The 20686-nt window shown below is 36.7% G+C and overlaps 2 protein-coding genes, 1 long non-coding RNA gene and 1 pseudogene across 3 annotated transcripts; 2 read left to right on the top strand and 2 right to left on the bottom strand.

The window, feature by feature from the left end:
* Positions 1–1109: 1109 nt before the first annotated feature.
* On the top strand, positions 1110–18492 carry LOC147277309 (toll/interleukin-1 receptor-like protein pseudogene; annotated as a pseudogene).
* Positions 2762–3643, top strand: LOC147277312 (uncharacterized). Its single transcript, XR_015123871.1, has 3 exons — positions 2762–2950; positions 3067–3108; positions 3225–3643. It is a non-coding gene; the product is annotated as an uncharacterized LOC147277312 (long non-coding RNA).
* LOC147277311 (uncharacterized) lies at positions 5007–8961 on the bottom strand. Its single transcript, XM_086253906.1, has 10 exons — positions 8827–8961; positions 8639–8731; positions 8375–8488; positions 7865–8293; positions 6936–7192; positions 6669–6839; positions 6460–6567; positions 6278–6347; positions 6067–6162; positions 5007–5416 (listed from the first exon to the last, which is right to left on the bottom strand). Exons 1-10 carry the CDS (start codon positions 8959–8961, stop codon positions 5321–5323), a joined length of 1569 nt encoding a protein of 522 aa, XP_086110032.1. The 3' UTR covers positions 5007–5320.
* Positions 9583–13391, bottom strand: LOC147277310 (uncharacterized). Its single transcript, XM_086253904.1, has 4 exons — positions 10951–13391; positions 10748–10853; positions 9981–10649; positions 9583–9678 (listed from the first exon to the last, which is right to left on the bottom strand). The coding sequence occupies exons 1-4, from the start codon at positions 13389–13391 to the stop codon at positions 9583–9585; spliced, it is 3312 nt and encodes a 1103-aa protein (XP_086110030.1).
* Positions 18493–20686: the final 2194 nt, after the last annotated feature.

Here is a 20686-nt window from a genome sequence, read left to right as displayed (position 1 = left end):
TGCTTGGATCTTGCGGCAACCAAGGCTGTGGCTTCAGATGTGACACTGGCTTCAGACATGGTTCCCTGTCGGTTACTCTCTCTTTTAATATATGCATAAGTTGCCTCAAGTTCAGGTTTAGGCTCCATCCTTAAAATCTCTCCTCGAATTTGATCAAAGTTATTGTCCAAACCTGCAAGAAAGATATAAACTCAGAGACGGTCAATCTCCTTGCGCCTAGCTTCAATGTTTGCTGGATTCTGCATGTTGCTTGGACATAATTGATCAAGTTCTTGAAAGATCTCAGTGAGCCCACTGTAGAAATTGGCAACAGATGCTCCATTCTGTTTCATCATGAATGACCTTCTATGTAGATCATAAATCTTTGCCTCATCGGAACCGTCATAATATGTTTTCTTGATTGCATCCCAAACTTGCTTGGTTGTGTCATAACGAATAAATCGTTTCATCTGGTTGGGTTGCATGGCATCGAATAACCAACTCTTGACTTGGCAATCCGACGCACGCCATTTGTTGTATGTCGGGTCTGTGGCTGCAGGTTGGGTCATATCACCTGTCAAGTGACCATGTTTTTCTCGTCCAGCAATCTTCATCTCTATGACTTGATGCCATAGAGAATAATTATGTTCATCCAATTTGATTCCAGTTGAGAAGTTGGAATTGTCTCCTTGAACGACAACGATCTGCGTAGTTGCATTTGATTCACCATCACCTGAGGATTGGGCTGACTTGAGGGTGTTGGAGTCGTCTTCACTCACCATGATGACGGCTCAATGAAGGATCTCTGGTTTATGGGCTGTGAGCGACGCGAGTGATAGTGCGACGTAATTGATGGTGATGCAAAGTTCTGGACTGGGTTTGTATGGTGGTATGGCGGCTGTGGAAGCGTGCTAGGGTAGGTCAAGAGACAGTCATGATCGACTACTCTGATACCATCTTAAATTGGGTGAAATATATGTTTTTGTATATATCAATATGCAGCGATACAAGGGATTTATATACGGCCCTTAAGGAACTATTCTAGGAAGCAAATAAATAAAGAGAGCAAACATGATCCTATAATCTTGGGGAATCACATAGTTGACTTTGTTCTTTTAGACTAACTAGGAATGTACAGCTCATTTGACACCCATGAAGCCTTCTCATCATCATCCTCATCTTCCTCCTCAAAACCTTGGAAGTACGACGTGTTCTGGAGCTTCAGAGGTGAAGACACACGCAAAAGCTTCGTGGACCACTTGTACAAGGCATTGAAAGAGTTTGGAATCGACGTCTTCAGGGACGACAAAGAACTAAGAAGAGGGAAAAATATAACACACTACAAGAAAAACCTTAATAGACATCACTACATAGATATCAGTTTTAACGTAATCGATATTGTAAAAAATTTTAATATCAGTTAGATTTTTAGTTTTTTAAAATTGATATCTAAACACGTTTATATATCGTCATGTTATAAATCTGATATCTAAAGTTTTGAGTATAAGTTACTGTTACGTAAAAAACTGATATCTAATTGTCATAACTGATATCTAAACCCTAAACTAATATAAAGAAAAAGGCGCTCGTTACTGTTCACTCTAAGTTTATTTTTTTTCCCACGTACCTTCTAACTTCATACCCCATATATCCCTCAACACTCTCACTCAACCACAAACCCTCACTGAACCCCCAGACCAGAATCCATGAGGTCTCCACCTCATCGATCCTGCTTCTCAAAAATTCCCAAAGGCTTGAGAACTCTTCACTCGCAGACACATTCACTCAGACTCCATCAGACAAAACTCAGGTCCTTCCCTCTCACCCTCGCTCATTGAGACCAAACTCAGATCGACCAAACTCTCCTTCGATCTCTCTATCTCTCTTTTCTCTTCCTCCTAAACACGATTCACTCATCCAAAATTGCAAAACCCCCAAATTCTAGGGTTTCACTTTCTCTCTCTGATGGAAGGCAACGACAAGACCTCGGGACCAATGATACGAGATCTATCACCCATCGTCCAACACCCATCGCCTAGGGTTTCACTTTCTCTCTCTGATGGAAGGCAACGACGAGACCTCGGGACCAATGATACGAGATCTATCACCCATCGTCCAACACCCATCGCCTAGTATCCATCGTCTAGCTTTTTGTGTAACACCTATCCAACTCCGACTCTGTTCTCCGAGAGCTCTCTCAGGTACTCTCTCTCGCTCTTGCTTTTTGTGTTTTTTATTCACCTTGTTTGCTTGCTATACTCTTCCTTCGGAAGCCTGATTTTCTCTATTATTTTTAGGAATTTTGGTTGAATTTAGACAAATTTAGGCCCCGTTTGGGAATCAGCATTTCAACCTCTGCGCTCTGTTACTGCTCTGCAAGGTAAGCTAGGCCTTGCTCATGGAGTAATGGTCTTCTTCTTCTTCCTCCTTCTCTCGCCATTTTTTACAGCTTGTTTCAGCTTAAATGTTTCTGGGTATCTTGATTTATTAAGGTAACTTTGGAGAATGGAGAGCGGCTTCCAGACCCTGATCTCCATTAACGACCTTTCTCATCAAACTGACCAGTCTGCCATGGACCTGGGATCTAGAAAATTCGGGTATTCATAATTCATTCGTTTCTAATTTTCAATTTTTTTTTGCTTTTTTCGGAAAACAAAGATTGGTTTTTGAACTGATTTTTATGACTAATTTTGGTTGGTGAAATATATTTGAAGGTGCACGCATTATAGAAGGATGATCTGATATATTTGAAGGTGCACGTTTGTATTCAAGATATATGTATATACTATAGAAGGATGATCTGATATAAATTGTTGATATAAATTATAAAAAATCTGTAGTCTTGATTTATTTTATTCTTGGACTGTTGTGAATCCATATTAATTGTGCATAACTCTGCAGGTATTCATGCCCGGTTTGCTCAAAATCATACTGCGATATGTCCCGTGTGTGGGAGAAACTTGATCACGAGGTAAATCTACAATTCAATCATTTAAGCTTTTCACTGTAAGAATGATTTGAGTCATATAACTGCCTCATCGTTACCTTTATTTTCTAGCTTACTAATCTCTTTCAAATCAATTTCAGGTTGCTGTAACTCCCATGCCTCAAATCTATCAAAATAAGATGGTAAGTACACTCATGATAACTTCTGTGACTTTGGCAACAAGGGTGATTAAATTTTTCACTTATATTTAATTAACTACGGTGGTAAAAATGCACATTTATTTTGCTGTTACATTTAGGTTTGGATCCTCTGCAATGATTGTGGGGAAACATCAGAGGTAAATTTCCACATTGTGGCACATAAATGCCTCAAATGCAAATCCTATAATACAAGGCAGACACAAGGAAGGCCAGCCTCATGCACATCAAGGATTACGGAGATGGTGAGATAACAAAAGATTTATGATGTATTAGTTTCTAAATTATATCGATTAGTGTCACAAAAAGGTAGCTCTTAGTTGTGACAAAGGAGGGGTAGTGCTGGTCCCTTTATTCTTTGCATACTAGTTTCTCGGCAGGTTCACTTGTGGAATATTTGCTCATATTTGAGCCATTTTCTGTATGCTAGTGGGTAGGGTCAGCAGGTTACATTTGAAAGCAGGGGAATACATTGTATGAGAGCTTCATCAATGGAAAATGTTTCTAGATTTCACAGAGATATCATGATTAAAGTTTGTAATCCAATCATAAATCTAGGTTTGCAACTGGTACTAGATTGCTTGAATAAAATCAATGAATTTTCGTGTAGCAAAATTTAAGTTCATATTAGACCTTCTGAGATGGACTTGCACACCACAGCTTTGGAAGTACATATAGAATTTTCTAAGCTGGTATTCTTAACCGACATGTGCAAGTACCAATTTATTACCAGGTGTTTGGTTTATTTCTTATATAGTATATAATGCTTTATGTGTTTTTTGGTACACTGTAGGCTTTAAATTCAGTTTCTCATTTATCAAATTGAATTCCTTATATATGTGTATATATATATATGTATATTTTTTTCTTTTTGGGTAACTCTCAAAATATACGTGGTGGAAGAGTGAAATTGCAGTCTATACTGATGCCCCTCTCTGAGTTTGATCACGCAGAGAAAGGAGATGCTTTATATGGTTAGTTTCATTGGCCCTCGCTTGTGTATTTGTGATAAGAGCTACTCTTTAACAATAACATTTTGTCCCTTAGACCCGAAATTATCATTTACTCAATTAGGATTTACATAAATTACACTACAAGAAAAATGTCGATAGATATCAGTCGTGGACTGATATCTATTTGGGTAGCCGTCTGATATAGGGTGTCGTGATATCTAATGTATGGTATTTTAGATATCAGTTTTAAACTGATATGTAAACATTGTTTATTATATCATTTTTCTTTTTCAACCTGATATCCTAAATACAAAATGGATATCCAATTTGATATTATTTCTGATATCTATAAAATCCAAGTACCAACAGAATTGGTCAATAGATATCGTATTGGATACTAATACTGACATATAACTCGATATCAATATCAGGTTTGAGGTAGAATATGATATAAAATTATAGTATCAATATCAGGTCTATAGTAGAATCTGATATATATAATCTTGATATCAATATCAGGTATGGAATAGGTTCTGATATCTTAATATTGTTTTTATATCAGATCTGAGAAAGAACCTGATATCAAAGCGTTATAAAATATCAATTATTAGTCTAAAACTGATATCGTTTAGTATGTCGATTTCACAAAAGAAAATTGGAATACAACTTGCTATATCAGTTTTTTTTCACCTAAAAAATGATATGAATACATAAATTTGAGCCTGTACATAAATTTGTGCAGCCATAAAATCTTCCATGCATTCTCATTCCATATATTTCAATAATCATCAATAACAATATTCAAAGCTGCCTACATGTACATAATCACCAATAACAATACAAATATCCAACAAGATAACCATATATATATATTTTTTGTTTTGTAGAGGTCTAAACATACCATGCCACCAGCCTAATAACTAAGGCAATATTGCCTAAACCCTGCTTGTTAAGACCTTTACAAAACCAAAACAATGTACCAAACGCTGCCCACATGTACAAAATAACATGACAGCACCTAGCCTAATTAATCTGCAAATCAGCACTATGTCTAGCTAGCTAGCTAGTTCTATCTTCAATTCTGCCATCCTTTACAAAATAGTCATGGCAGCATGTATGATCTAATTAAAAGCACCAAATCTTCAATCTTCTTCCATGCTTTACAAAAAATGAGCATGCACGACAGCTTTCTTCTATCCACAAAAAAGGCAAAATGCACACCACCTACCAATTAACTTGTCGGTCTAAAGATAATTGTTCAGAAAATCTCCCCATTCCACACGCAACTCATCTATTTGATCTTGTGTGTATCCGCTTCGCTTGGTCTTCATATTGGACCACTGAAAACATCAAAGGAACATATATTCTTTAATTTAATCACAAATTCATTGATCTCATAAGTTCTATATACTGAATACATGCATGCCTTATTAATCTCAATTTTCAACTAAACATGCATATGCATAAAGAATAAAAGCAAGTCAGAGTAGTTGAATGGACAATAGCAGCACTAGAAAATGAGTTGCTGCCTAACAACCCTCCCATTTCCTTGCTTCATGCATATGTGTGCTTTTAAGAAAATTGCTTATCCTTGAAAAGAGACCACACTATAAGAAAAGCACCAAATATTCCTTCTCCCTGTAGTTGCAACCCTGTTTCAAATTAATAATATATAGTAACAATATGACACAAAGCAGCAGAGGTTCTCAGAGGTTCTCCACTCTAACTTTCACATTAATTTCAAATACCTCTCTCTCAAACATCAAAGATGCAGTTTCTCCAAGTTGAACTTAGTCAAAAATTTGGGTATGCATGCATGCAGTTTCTACATTGTTTATTGAACCACTTAAAGGATAAAAGGCAGATCAGATTATTCAATTGCATATATTACAAACCATACTTTTAAGTATTTAATCCAAATGCATGAACAACACAAACGCAATACAATCTAGCTTGGGTAGATATTTTTTTTATTAATTGGAAATCTGACCTTGGTCGCATAATCAAGGTTGGTATCCTCAATAATTTCCTTCATGTACTGCATCACATAGTAACCACACTCAACACCACCAGGTTGCTTTGGACACTATGCATGATATATCCAAAAAAATGGCACACAGTTAATATTCAAGCCATATGCATATGTGGACTTGTCAGACAAATAAAATTAAGGTTAATGACATTAAAGGTTGAGGACTTACGAATAGATGCCTCCACTGGGGCGTTTTCTTAGTTGTCCTACCCGTGAGTCCATTAAAGTGTCTAATAGCACTTAATCAACAAAAATTGAAAATTTTAATTATATGTCTTGAAACAAAGATGGTATATAAATCTGGGGAAAAAAAGAGTGGTTACAATGAATCAAATAAAAGTAAAGTCTTACTTGTTGACAATTGCCATCCACTCTTTGTCATGGGTTTGCTTCGGAAGAGGGTCCATGATAAAAACTGCATCTTTATCTTCATTGATAATGGTCAAAATCCAGTGTGCCCTTGAAAAGGTTAACATTAATCAGCAAGTACAATCTGATTTGCCCATATGAAAACAATTTGCTTTAAATTAATCAATAGATAAGTAATTTCAGAAACTTACCCAGAATTGTATGGAAGTAAAAAAACACGATCTGATTTGCCCATATGAAAGCGATCTGCTAAATATTGTGATCGCTGTTGTGAGTCGCCTACTCCAAGTGAGATGCGCGAGGGGTCCACAAATGCAACCATTTCTTCCATGTGTGAGTTCAAAACCTTTTCATATAGGTGCCTAATTATTTATTTCAATTAGTTCATATCCTACCAGCTACTAGATCATAACTTAAATATTAGAGAAAATACTCATTGAATCAGCAAGCACAATTACCTCATGTAAAGCACGATGCACGTGGCCGATAATTCTTGCATCTCCATGATGGAAGTAATGTCCTCTTTCAAGATGTATAGACGTCGGACATGCCCAAAGAATTCTTCCTCTAAATCTGCTGCAATAGCTCTTCCACTTGTGGCCATCGCGTCACACGCAAAACGATATAAGGCCTTGCAATTCGGAGGCACTCGCTTGCCAGCTTCTGATGTCTTGAATAACTCTTTCCTTATGACAGGATCCTGTTTTTTTTGTTTCTAGGGTGTTAAGAAAAAACAAGCAACACTCGTTAGAATAATAAAGATACATTATAAGGTCCAGAAACTTATAGAACAGTCAATAAAAGACTGTAGGCACTGCCATGTATGTCCCAAACAATGCCCACATATAAATTAGATTAATCCACAAAGCACAAATTACAAGAGACAACAATATAAAATGAAGTGCTCCTATTTGCAATTGCAGTGTGCCAAAAAAGTTAGTTGCTAATTTTTTGACGTACTTTCATGGATTTACTGCTAATAGGATAGCTGAACTCTAGCATAGAAGCTAATAACCCTTCCAAGACTTCAAAAATCCTTCCCTACACTATATAAGGATTTGGATAACTTGTATACAAAGAAAAAATGGCTAGAAAGGTCTGCCTTTAATGAGCTCATATAGGTTTAAGGCTTTGTATTCAGTTTTTAGTTGATGCTTTAAATCCAAACCCACACTGACCCAAATGGAACTATACATGCTGAGCATCAACCATTTAGTGACCCATCATTCAGCTTTATGTAACACCCACTACACCAACCAAGCCAAACTTATAGAACAGTCAATAAAAGATTGTTTTAAGACTGTAGGCAAACATTTTTTAAGGTATGTTTTTACAAGTACGTGTTCACAAGATTATCATAATGGAAAGAGGGATCGAGAGCAGCTACCTTGACAGTTTCTGCAATATCGACCTCTTCAACCTCCACTACTTCAACATCAGCAGCTTTCTTTTTCACCTCGACATCCACACCCTTAGCCTTGTCCTCGTAAACACAGCTTGCTTTATCTGACATCAAACCTTGGCCTGCAGGTACCATCTTTGGTGTAACAGGTGAATCACCACGTTGTTTCTTCTCTAATATTTCAAGCCTCTCCAAGAGCCCCTCACGGTCCTTCAGAAACATTGCAATCAGCTCTTTCTTTGTAATTATCTCCCTCGGTTTTTTAGGTATGTTGAAGTACACATGAGGGTTGACATTCCCACCTACTGCTCTGACCCTACCAGAATGCTCAGGTGTGTTCAAAGCCATTGTCAGCACATCATTAGCACCCTCAACCTTCAACTCTCCATTTTTCTTCTTTTCCAGCAAATCATCCTGACATTATAATGCATAATTTAAATAATTATCAATGAATAAGCAATGGCAGTCATGTATAAGCACAATGTAAATCCTTACAATGATATTCACTACTTCAGAAACTTCCTCATCCAATTTCCCATTAGAGTCTTCTCGTGCCCTCTTCCATAGGACTGAACGGTCGAGGTCATCCTCCCCAAAACTTTCTTTCCTCTAAGTTATAATAAAAATAATGCACAATTTATAAGTTTATAATTAAAACCACTAAAAGATGAGGCCTTTATTAAAAAAAAAAAATATCAGAACTTGTGGGCTTATAAATAAGGCAAGTGCTGCCAACAGATGGATTGTTAAGAATCTTACCAAAGTCTCCTCCAATCCAATGTAGCCCTTCCGTGAAAGTTTATGATGATACTTCCTCTTGAGGGTTTTTTGACGTTGAACCTCGTGTTTTTCCTACAATTAAGACAACACCATATTGTCAAATAAAGTACCTACCAGTCAGTTAAGTCAAAACACATAAATCTAAATTTTATACATATATAACATACCATAAAGGACTGCGTAACCCTGCCAGCAACAAACTGATCCCAATGGACTTGCTCGATGCTTTTATACTGCTTTGGTGGTGATTTTAACATCTTCTCATCATTTATGAATGGGAGAATGTATTTGCGTGTCAGCATAGTCTTGAATGTTCTCCATTTGATGCCAACGGACGACAAAACATGTTTCCTGCTTGACGGGTCCAGCTCAAATGCACCCTACATCAAGTGGATCATTAAAAAAAAGCACATGGTTATCCACTAAATAAAGTAAAAAAGGCTAAAAGGAAGGTGCAGTTGCAAGTTCAATTCTAAGGTTTCATAATTACCATAACATCCTCCCATATGTTCTGTTTTATGGTGTCATCTACAGCTGGCCAGTTTTTATAAATGATTGGCACTGTGGTCCGAGCTAAAACCCCAATGTATGACATAAAAGTTGTCCGTCCATCTCCGCAAGGTGCGCCAAAGGAGTTAAACTCCACTTTCACCTTTCTTCCTTGTGCTTTCTTCACAACAACTCTGTGCATGGTTGTAACCCCACGACCAGTCTGCTTGGCCTTGGACTTGGCATTTTTTGCCTTGGACTTGGCTGGTGATGACACATTTTTGGCTTTGGGTTTGGCTGGTGATGAGGTCTTTTTAGCCTTGGACTTGGCTGGTGATGAGGCCTTTTTAGCCTTGGACTTGGCTGGTGATGAGCCCTTTTTAGCCTTGGACTTGGCTGGTGATGAGCCCTTTTTAGCCTTCCACTTGGCTGTTTCAACAATTTTTTTGGCCAGCTGTGTTGAGTTGGCCTTCCACTTGGCACTTCTCTTTTTCCTTGGTGTAGCCATTTCTGTTTTGCAGCTGTGGCTCCTGTTCCATATGAATAACAAATAAAGTCAGTATTAAAAATAATTTACTTAACAATTAAAAATAATTTACATATGAATAATTTACTTAAATGATTTACTTAACACAACTACAAGATCACAAATACAAAATAAAAGATCACAAATACAAAATACAAATAAAAGATCACAAATACAAAATACACATATAAATGATTTACTTAACACAACCAGCAGCAGCAGTACCATTACACATACATATATTCTCTCCATTACATTTTTTGCAAATAATGCACAATAGCAGCTCTATTACATTCTCTCTATTACATTGTTTTTCTTTTTATTTGCATGATGTATCCATATTCCCTCACAATCAGGCCTCTTGTAAGTGGTGTCATCCTCATTCATCAGCTCATCAAATTCCTCAACAGATGGAAGGCCATTGGTAAAGGACTCATGATCAATCACATTGTTCCCTAAATCATCCTCTTGAGAACAGTCATAATAGTCTTTATTAGGGGCTGCAATCACGACTGACCAGCTCGAATCAAGTGGATCATCTACATAAAAGACTTGCTTCACTTGGGCAGCCAATGCAAACGCATCTTTCTTATGACCTATTCTATTAAGGTTAACCAATAAGAACCCTAGGTCATCTATCTTTATGCCCTTATTATTCTCTACCCACATACACTTAAACAAAGGAACCCGAAAATCACAATAATCTAGCTCCCAAATTTCTTGGATAACCCCATAGAAAACCATGTCAGTGTAGACCGGATTCTTATCTTTTGCGCTCGCCACCTGCATTGTATTCGCCACCAAGGTAACCCCACTATTTTGGACAGAACGCATATTGTCCCGTGCCTTTGTGTGAAAATGGCACCCCCCAATCTCATAACCCTCATACTTCAGCACACTCATTGGTGGACCGTGAGCTAGCCGCCTCAATGACATTGTTATCTCCACCTCTCCAAGTTCAATTAGATGTAAAACCTATGGTAACAAAGATTGAGTTACACTTTGTAAAACTTTTCCAAAACACCAAAATTTTGTAACAGTCAAAGCTTTGTAAAGGTAACAAAGTAGCATACCTTTTGACGTAACCAGTAGATAAATTCACGGTTGTGGGCTTCTAGCAACCACCTATCACTTTTTTTTTTACTTGCATGTAATTCTTTCAAGTAGGCCTTGTGTTCTCTACCAACAGATTCCAAACAAAAACATCAAAATGATGATTTCAAATTAAATTAAATTCAATATGTTATAAGTCTAAGTGGTGGATAAATACACTTACTCGGCATAAGGTTCGACTTCTGAGGCATTCTCCAATACAATTCGGTGTGCTTGCTCCCAAGATTCGCGGTCTACTAAATGTGCCTTAGCCCCTGAGAGAGGTCTATTGTTGTTTTGTGCCCCCATCCGCGAGTGAGGAATTCCAATTGCTATTGCATCAGATAAATAGTCGGAGCAAAACTCCACAGCTTCCTCAGCGATGTAACTTTCAGCAATGCAGCCCTCCGGTCGATTACGGTTCCGTACATAACCCTTTAAGACTTTCATGGCTCTTTCAAATGGATACATCCATCTATAGCAAACCGGTCCGCACAATCGAACTTCTCTAACAAGGTGAACGGTTAAATGCACCATTATATCGAAGAACGAAGGTGGGAAAATCTTCTCTAGCAAACATAAAGTTTCAACGAGATCGTATTGCACTTTATCCAACTTCGACACATCAACCACTTTAGTGCAAAGAGCATTAAAGAAGAAACATAGCCTTGTTATTGCATATCTCACGTGGATGGGCAGCACCGAACGTATGGCGATGGGTAGTAATTGCTGCATCAACGTGTGGCAATCATGAGACTTTAAACCAAACAATTTCAACTCTTCCATGGATACGAGGTTTCGCACATTTGAAGAATAACATTCCGGGACCTTAGTACCCAACAAACACCTACATAGTGTTTTTTTCTCAACCCTAGAAAGAGTATATGGAGCTGCTGGCAAAAAAGTTCTTTTATTCCCAACCTCGGGTGCCAAGTCAAGTCTAACTCCCATTTCCACCAGATCTAAACGGGCAGCCACACCATCTTTGGTCTTCCCTTGAATGTTCAATAGAGTTCCAATAATGCTATCGCACACATTCTTCTCAATGTGCATTACATCCAAGCAATGCCTAATATGAAGTGACTTCCAATACTCAAGGTCAAAGAAAATTGATCTTTTCTTCCAACATGAAATAAGGGATTCACCACCTTTTGGCTTAGTTAACTTAGTCTTCCCGAAGTTACAATTGATTCCAGAAACTTTTTCTAAGACATCTTCGCCACTTAAAGGTGTAGGAGCCTCACGATCATCCTGCTTGTTATTAAAAGCAGCCTTTTGTTTTCGATATGGGTGGTTGCGGTCCAAGAATCTTCGGTGGCCTTGGAAACACATTTTCTTACCATGTTTCAAAAAAACCGAATCTGTGTCTTCTCCGCAAATGGGACATGCTTTATAACCCTTAACCGTGCACCCAGACAAGTTACCGTAAGCAGGAAAATCATTGATTGTCCACAAAAGTACAGCCCTCAAAAAGAAGATGTCTTTTCTAAATCCATCGTGCACTCCATCAATTCCCTCCCACAAGGTCTTCAAATCATCAACCAAAGGTTCTAAGTACACGTCTATATCGTTTCCCGGCTGCCTAGGACCAGAAATCAGCAAGGTTAACATCATAAACTTCCTTTTCATGCACAACCAAGGAGGAAGGTTATAAGTCACTAAAAGTACGGGCCAACAACTATACCGGCTGCTAAGGGAACTGTGCGGATTTATCCCATCAGCAGAAAGGGCAAGCCTTAAATTTCTAGGCTCACTTGCAAAATTTGGCCACTTTTGGTCAACCAACTTCCAAGCTGGAGAATCAGCTGGATGCCGCATCATGCCGTCACTCATTTTGTGTTCAGCATGCCAAGTCAGATTCTTTGAAGTCTCACAAGATTTAAACATCCGTTTAAATCTTGGAATAGGTGGAAAGTACCACAACAGTTTTGCTGCCACCCCTTCCTTCTCAACTTCTTCCTTGTTGACCTTCCACCGAGATAGATCACACTTGGGGCACCTTGTGTCATGCTCATATTGTTTTCTATACAAAATACAGTTGTTCGGACATGCATGAATCTTCTCATATTCCATTCCTAAAGCAGCCAATGTCTTCTTCGCCTCATACGTAGATAAGGGAAGCAAATGATCCTTTGGAAGCATATCTCCAAAGATGACCAGCATATCAGTAAAGCTATTGTCGGAATGACCATGTTTTGCCTTCAAATTGAACAACTTGACTAGGGCAGATAACTTGCTGTAATTATGACAATGTGGGTATAAGGGTCTCTCTCCTTCCTCAACAAACTTCATAAACTCATCCGGATTCTCATTGAAATTATCAAATGCACCTTCGTACATGTTGACTGTTTCAGACCCAAATACATCATGTTCTGACTCCACAAATGTAGGGGCAGCACACTCACCATGCCATATCCAATTATTATATCGCTTGTCTATACCATTAAAGTAAAGATGCTCCCTTACTATCTTAATGGTAAACTTATTCAAGTTCCCACATTTCACACAAGGACACTGAATGTACTTATGATTGGTAGCATTCCCTAATGCAAATGCCAAAAAATTCTCAACTCCCACCTCATACTCCTTAGTCATCCTATCAGCATGCATCCAGGTTTTATCCATTGCCCTTAATTGTCGATATTAACTTCACATAAAGAGACAATAGCCAATTCAATATTAATGTGCAATCAAATTAAAATGCAAATTTCTCACCTAGCCTCTTATGAAACAAATACTCATTAATACATTTTAATTTTACCCTAAGAGACAAACATTCATGTACTGCAATTTACATATAAGATTCAAAACATCTATGTTATATATGGAAAACAAAAAGCTCATAAGAGACTTTAGAGGGACAACCTATTATTCCTAAAACTCAGCAAGTGTACCATACAGAAATCTACACTAGCCACTTTATTGTTCCCCCAATTTTTTTCAAATAAAAAACTTATATGCATACTAGAACAGCTCTTATGTCATATTTACAAGCACAAGCTTAAAATCAGAAGACCAAAATTGAACAGAAGCATGAATGTGATCGAAGTAAATAATTAAGAAATATACCTAGGTTAGCAATTCCTCATGTGTAAAAAGGGCTGCTGGTTATGTCTTCTAATACAAACAAAGTAAACCTGAAAAATGAAATGCACAATTTATAATTTGCTAAAACACAACAGAGTAAGTCAAACAAGGAGCCTCATTCAGTAATTAACTACCAGAAGCACCCATGTGAATTAACAATTAACAACAAAAAATCTTAACAATTAACAACAATGTGAATTAATTAATTTATTAGAAAAATTCCTTAGACACAAGAATTCTCTTTCTGAAGGGTCGCCACTGCAACCTTGACTACTGAAAATCAGATGTGCTTACACAATCTATAAGTACCCGATGGTGCATAGCATACATCAACTAACAGTGTGTCAAAATTGTCTTTTTTTTTCTGTTATTTACAGAAACCAAAACTTTTATTTCCAATAAAATAGCAATAACTAGACAAAAACTACAATCGATCTGTTGCATAGTATGTACAAATTGTTAGAATGGTCTAAAAAGGAAAATAACTTTTTCCTAGAACTCGAACATTCAAGAACTATTCCAGTCTCATATAGGACATCACCAATCCACTTTATGGTATAAGCACCAGTGGAACCATTCAAATGCACCAACTGCAAGGGACAAAAGAATGTCCCTTCCATAAACATGTCTCCATCAAAGAAATAATCTTGCTATACACTGAAAGCACAGCTCCTCTACCAAACTTAAGACGATAAACAATAAACTAATAGCTCAAGTTAATACAACCTTTGAGAGCAGAAAACTCTGGGAATCCAACTAAAAATTAACTATAGAAAGAAAGAAAAAGGCAAGACTAATCAATGCAAGAGGTCCTAGAATTTCCATCAGCTAGATAACCAACAGGAAAAAAAAAAGTTTTTACATTAAAAGAGACCTTTTCTTGTTTAGTTGGTTAAAAACAATTGTGGCGTGGTGAACGAAACTCCCACCATTGCAAAGTCTACAAAGAGTCCAATGTATACAGCCATAGCCCTGTTTGTGGAGAGATTATTTCCCTTTTCGAACCCAATGAGTAAACTTACAGTTATGTCGAGACTCGCCCTCTGTGTTTAGGTGGTTGGGAGATAAAATCTATATACACTTAAATAAAAATCCAACACACAAAAAAAGTTCTTGTACAAAAAAAAAGGCCATTAACCCAACCCTAGGCACCAAAATTTGGTCAAAAACGAGTGATCCAAGATTCTAACAAAGGTTCCAGTATAGTGAAACAGATGACATCTCCAGAGACAGCAATCAGAGAGCACAAGGACACAATCCTACCTAGACTCTGTTTAATAGAAGGGTGCATGGTATCCACCAAACAGCCATATTGGGAACTACTACACATCCTCTATCATGAATTAGATGGTCCATAGCTTTGTTCAGTAAGAGAACCTATTCAACCAAGCCATAATCCCATCTAATTGGCTATAGGATTTTTCTTCATAGGGACCACATGGCTCGCAGTACTCATCAATATATCAAGACCCACCTTTGTCCAAGATAGAAACTGTAGTTTGCAAGTGAATACCGAAAAACAACAAAAAAACAAACAAACAAACTGGCATGAAAATAGAAAAGTCCATCATCTAATATTTAGCAAACTCATGCAGCGCCAATAGCACATGATATGCACAGAAGTGGCATTAACCTTGAAATTCTAGAAATTTTGCAACCCACTACAGTAAACTAAACAACAATAGCAGGGTTATACTATTAACTATCACAACCAAGCTGAAAATTAAGGCCTAGAAATGTTCTACCAAGTATAGATGGAACTACAGTTGAAAATACTAATTGAAACAGTCAAAATACATAGATGCAACACCAGTTTACACAGCATGTCCTTCCTATGAGTAAGGGCAAGCCAAATTAAGAGCGAACCTGAATTTGCTGGATGCCAGTCAGATCCTTGCAGAAATCACTGAGGAACTGATTTACCCAAACAAATTTACACAGAAAACGCCCTTGTGAGCAAACTCATTTACCCAAAAATTCAGAAACTAATTTACCCAGAAATTCATACTTCACCTGTCGAAAGGATCTTCAAGCGGTGGCGGCGATGGCAAGAGAGAGGCTGGGGTGCGACTGGTCAGGTTGTTCTTTGACGTCTGTGAATGGAGAGGCTAAGAGTCAGAGGGTGAGAGAGAGACAGAGAAGTGAGAGTGACAGAGAAGTGAGAGTGAGAGAGACAGACGAACTCACAATGAAGTCTGGGCCTGGAGTGGCGACGGCGACGGCGACTCCGACGATGAGCTGAGACAGTTTTTGCGAGATGGAATTTGCGAGAGATCGAGATCGAAGTGAGCGGGAGAGATAGATCGACTTAGGTTTTTAATTTTTAGTATATTCTGTATATGTCTAAGCTAGTGTCACGTTGGGACTTGGGAGTAGGACAAAAAAATTTAAGTCAGATAAAACACATTACATATCAGTGTTAGGATAAAAAAATTATAAGTGTTGTTTTAAGATATCAGTTAACAATTTATACTGATGTCTTTATAAGTTCTTAGAAAAATGACAATATTATATATCAGTTGAAAAAAACCATGTGATATCTAATAAATTTTAGAAATCAGTTAAAAAATTATCTGATATTATAATTTTTATAATATCAGTCACATTCAAATCTGATATAAAATGGGTGATATCTATTGACATTTTTCTTGTAGTGTTATTTCTCGAGTGATGTGCTTGCATGAAATCGTGTTTAGTTATTCACGGCACAGTATATTTGAGGTTTGAAGAAATTTGGATACCTACTTAACAGTGAAAAAATGAGAAATATGTCATTAAATCTGTGCTGAAATATAGATAAAGAAAAATGACAGAACGAAATATAGATAAATATTTGAGTTTTGTGGTGATGATTTTTCTGTCATTGGACCATTCAAGGACTAACATGCTATGTATAATTGTTATTAGTGAGCTCAAACTCTTCTTATTTTTTGATTTAGCAATGGAGCTTGCATTGTCTCTAGAGAAACTGACAAATGAAAAGCTGCTCAACCTACACCATGTGAGGAATCTATTCTTATTCCATGCTATTTTCTTAGCTTGAGATGATGATAGTTTTAGCAGATTATATTTGGTATATGTTAATTCACCAGTAACACCATTTGATTCATGGTAAGAATTAACACACGCCACTATGTTTGAAGATTCAAACCTATGAGGCGATGCTATGCTCTAATACATGCTTTTATGTGACTAACAGGTTGCTGATCGGAACAAAGATGTGTAGTTGTCAGATTTCATAGAAACCGAGTTTCTAACTATACTAGCTAGTTCACATTCAAATCTTTTGTATAGGCAGAATTTAGGCCTAGCTGAATTGCACTGTCATGCCTTCATTATTTTTGTACATGTTGGCATGTGTTTAATTAGGATCTAGCTAGCTGGAGATGGATTTTGTGAAGGTTATGGAGATAGGATAGTGATTTTGGGGTATACATGATGAGGGCTATCCATATTTTTATATGGATTTGTAATCTTATTTTGTTAACTTCATTACTGAGTTTGGATGTTGGATTCATTTTTATGAATGGAAGAATTTAAGTTGGATTACTTTAGAAGCTTAGTAATTTGCGTGGATGCATATTTACCAATTAATTTTTATCAATATCAGAAGCCTATTGCATATCAGATTATGTAAAAATGCAACGATAAGGAATGAAGTTTAAACATCATTTAAAAAACAAAAAACCGATATCTAAAGCATACTTTTATATCAGATTTTAAGTACCAAATCAATATGTTATACACCTTTTATATCAGATTTTTAGTATAAAATCGATATGTTATACACCTTTTATATCAGATTTTAAGTACCAAACCGATATGTTATACACCTTTTATATCAGATTTTTAGTATAAAACCGATATGTTATACACCTTTTATATCAGATTTTAAGTACCAAATCGATATGTGATACACCATTTATATCCAATTTTAATTACAAAACCGATATGCTATACTTATTTTATATCTGATTTTAAGTACCAAGACGATATCATAAGTATCTTACATATCGGAATGTAGTTTTTAAGATATCAGAAATCATTAATATCTGATAACAATGATGGTATATCATATCGGATTATCAAACAAATACGATATCTAATATAATATAGACATCAGTGAATAACCGATATGTAATATGGGAGAATAGATATCGGCACGCATTATATCGGTTGGAAACCTAAATAGATATCAGTTTATCACTGATATATATGAAGGTTTTTCTTGTAGTGACATCCGAACTGGTGCAGGCAATCCAAGGGTCCAGGATCTCCATCATCGTGTTCTCAAAGAGGTATGGGGATTCTAGTTGGTGTCTTGAGGAGTTGGTCAAGATCATGGAGTGTAAAAGATAACTGGACCAAGTGGTTTTGCCAACTTTCTATGATGTTGATCCTTCACATGTAAGAAAACAGAGTGGTTGTTTTGCAGAGGCATTTGAAAAAACATAAAGATATGGTAAAGAGGTGGAGAGCTGCTCTTACTGAAGCTGCAGATTTGTCTGGCTGGGATCTTAAAACTACTATGGATGGGTAAATATTACTAATGTCCTCGAATTATGATATCTCCTTATTTAATTTACTGCTTTCTATTACACTTTCCCTTGGATTTAGAAATTCAAAATTTTGGAATTAGAATTAGAACAACAAATGTTAATATCTTCTTTATAATACTCATGAAACTAAACTAAGATAATTAATTTGTACGTGTCTTTTCAGATATTCAGCAAAATATTTTAATGAAATTTGAAGGTCTCAGATTCAACAAGATCTAAATAACCAAGTTGGATCTAACTTGCTTGTACAAAGGAAATTTTATCAGGGAAATTATTATGATCAAGTTGCTTTTCTTATTTTTAGTATAATTCCATGGTATACTGTTAATGAGTTGTTGGTGTTTTTGTTGGCATTTTTCCAAGATCTAAAACTTCCAAGTGCTTTGTTTCTAGTGAATTTTGAAAATTTGAAAAACTTCAGAAAATTCCAAAATTTTTGAAACTTTGGAATTGGAAAGGCATTTAGATATTCAAAACTATTGTGGTTAGTAGAATTCTCAGAAAGTCAACTCCACAAAGATGAGCTCGAACACTATAAGTTAAAATATTCTTTGCACTCATAAAACTAGACAGATAATTGTATGTTTAGAATCTTCAGATACATATTTTTTCCACTATTAGTTTGCAGGTTTACCACTATTAGTTTGAATAGTTTCCAAAACCTAAGCTATTAAATAGGATGTGAGTCAACAATTCTTTTACATTCTAACAGCTGTGCCAATATAAATATTTTTCCTGAGTGTTTTCAGAAGTTTAATTTAAAAAAATTAATGGAATGCGGATATTTTGATGCATCAATTTATGAGTAAGTTGCAGTTGATTCAAATATTGTTTATTCTAACAAATCTATATATAGTCATAATGAATAATGTACTATTTCAAATTATTAATCTCTTAGATGCATAATGAATTAGTGAGCCTAGTTCTGTTTCTGATTTAAATTGCTAAGCATGAAGCAGAGTTTATCAGGAAATTATTGATGAGATCAGTAAACATCTGAACGACACATGCTTAAACGTGGCCGACTACCAAGTTGGAATAGATTCTCGTGTGCAAGATATTAGTCATCATTTAGGAGTTGGACGAGTGCTGTTATATATGCCGCTAGTAGCTAGCCTCTTTGTTGATTTTGTTCCAAAGGTTAGTGAATTGAGTACCAGGAATAGGTAGTCGGCTGTGCGAGCTGGTTTTCAGGTTGGCATCCTTAATGTGATTTTGTTTTTAAACGATCGAATTAATTCGGGGTTCTTTCCAAAGATGTTTGTTCAAATGATTTTTTATAAAATCGTGTTATCGGTTTCAGTGTTGGATTTGCTAAACCATGTCCTGGTTATAGATTTCTTTTTGATTGATTGTAAAAGCCCTAGTTCCTACGTTCCGGAATGAAACACTAGAGGTATGTTTTATCAGCTGTTTGTGAACTTGATTTCTAGAAAATATATATGTTTATTTCAAATCTTTTATGTAGGTATCATTTAAATGTTTTTAAACTTACTCAGGGTCCTTGAGGGAAAGCAATGAATGTATGTAATTCTTACCCATTATTTTCTCTTATTGTTTATTTAATATATATATTAATTCTTTCTAGGCACTGTGTATGGATAAGAGGACGATTTGTATATATGGAGGTCGTTCGAATTAGCTTTGTTGGGGCTTTTTAACAAATTACCCGCCGGCCTCGATTTGCAAGTCACCACCTAAATAAAAGATTGAAGCAATCTGCCACTTGAATTAAAAAAAAAAATTGCAATCTACCCACCTCCGTCCAATTCTGTTAATTCTTATGTTAAAAACAAGGGTATTTTAGTCTTTTTTGATTAATTTATTATTAATAAATATATAAATAATAATAATAAATTAAATAAGAAAATAAAAAAAGAAACAGAAAAAGGCTGAGAACCCAGCCGGCCTCCGATCTGGAAAAGAGAGAGAGAAAGAGAGAGAGAGAGAGAGAGAGAGAGAGAGAGAGATGAGGCTCGGGTCGGCACTGGGCAGGGCGGGGAGGGGCTGGCTTTGGGTTGGGTTGGATTTCAGTGGTGGTGTGGGGTTGGGCGTCGGTGCTGGGCAGGGCAGGGTAGGGTACGTGGGGTTAGGTTTGTGTTGGTTGGGTTTCAGTGGTGATGTGGGGTCAGGGCTGGGATTTGGCTGGGGTTTCAGTGGTGCTGGTGATAGAGAGAGAGAGGAGAGGGGCGGGGAGAGAGAGTGAGGCAAAGAGAGAAAGTGAGGGGTTGGGGTCGGGGCTGGGGATTCGAAGGAGAGAGGCGGCAGTTGGGG

The sequence above is a fragment of the Dryas octopetala genome, chromosome 8 (assembly GCF_963921425.1).
Source record: "Dryas octopetala chromosome 8, drDryOcto1.1, whole genome shotgun sequence".
In the NCBI taxonomy this organism is placed as follows: Eukaryota; Viridiplantae; Streptophyta; class Magnoliopsida; order Rosales; family Rosaceae; genus Dryas; species Dryas octopetala.
The sequence above is the reverse complement of the archived record's forward strand: the minus strand, read 5'-3'. Positions and strand labels throughout refer to the sequence as shown.

Excerpts from the sequence above, each read along its gene's own strand:
- LOC147277311 (XM_086253906.1), bottom strand. The coding sequence starts at position 8,961 with ATGCTGACACGCAAATACATTCTCCCATTCATAAATGATGAGAAGATG. Across the intron at positions 6,348-6,459 it reads TGGATGGCAATTGTCAACAA|TGCTATTAGACACTTTAATG; the intron begins GTAAGACTTTAC and ends TTGTTGATTAAG. Across the intron at positions 6,163-6,277 it reads CCCAGTGGAGGCATCTATTC|TGTCCAAAGCAACCTGGTGG; the intron begins GTAAGTCCTCAA and ends TATCATGCATAG.
- LOC147277310 (XM_086253904.1), bottom strand. The coding sequence starts at position 13,391 with ATGGATAAAACCTGGATGCATGCTGATAGGATGACTAAGGAGTATGAG. Across the intron at positions 10,650-10,747 it reads TCTACTGGTTACGTCAAAAG|GTTTTACATCTAATTGAACT; the intron begins GTATGCTACTTT and ends TTGTTACCATAG. Across the intron at positions 9,679-9,980 it reads CAAATAAAAAGAAAAACAAT|GAGCCACAGCTGCAAAACAG; the intron begins GTAATAGAGAGA and ends CATATGGAACAG.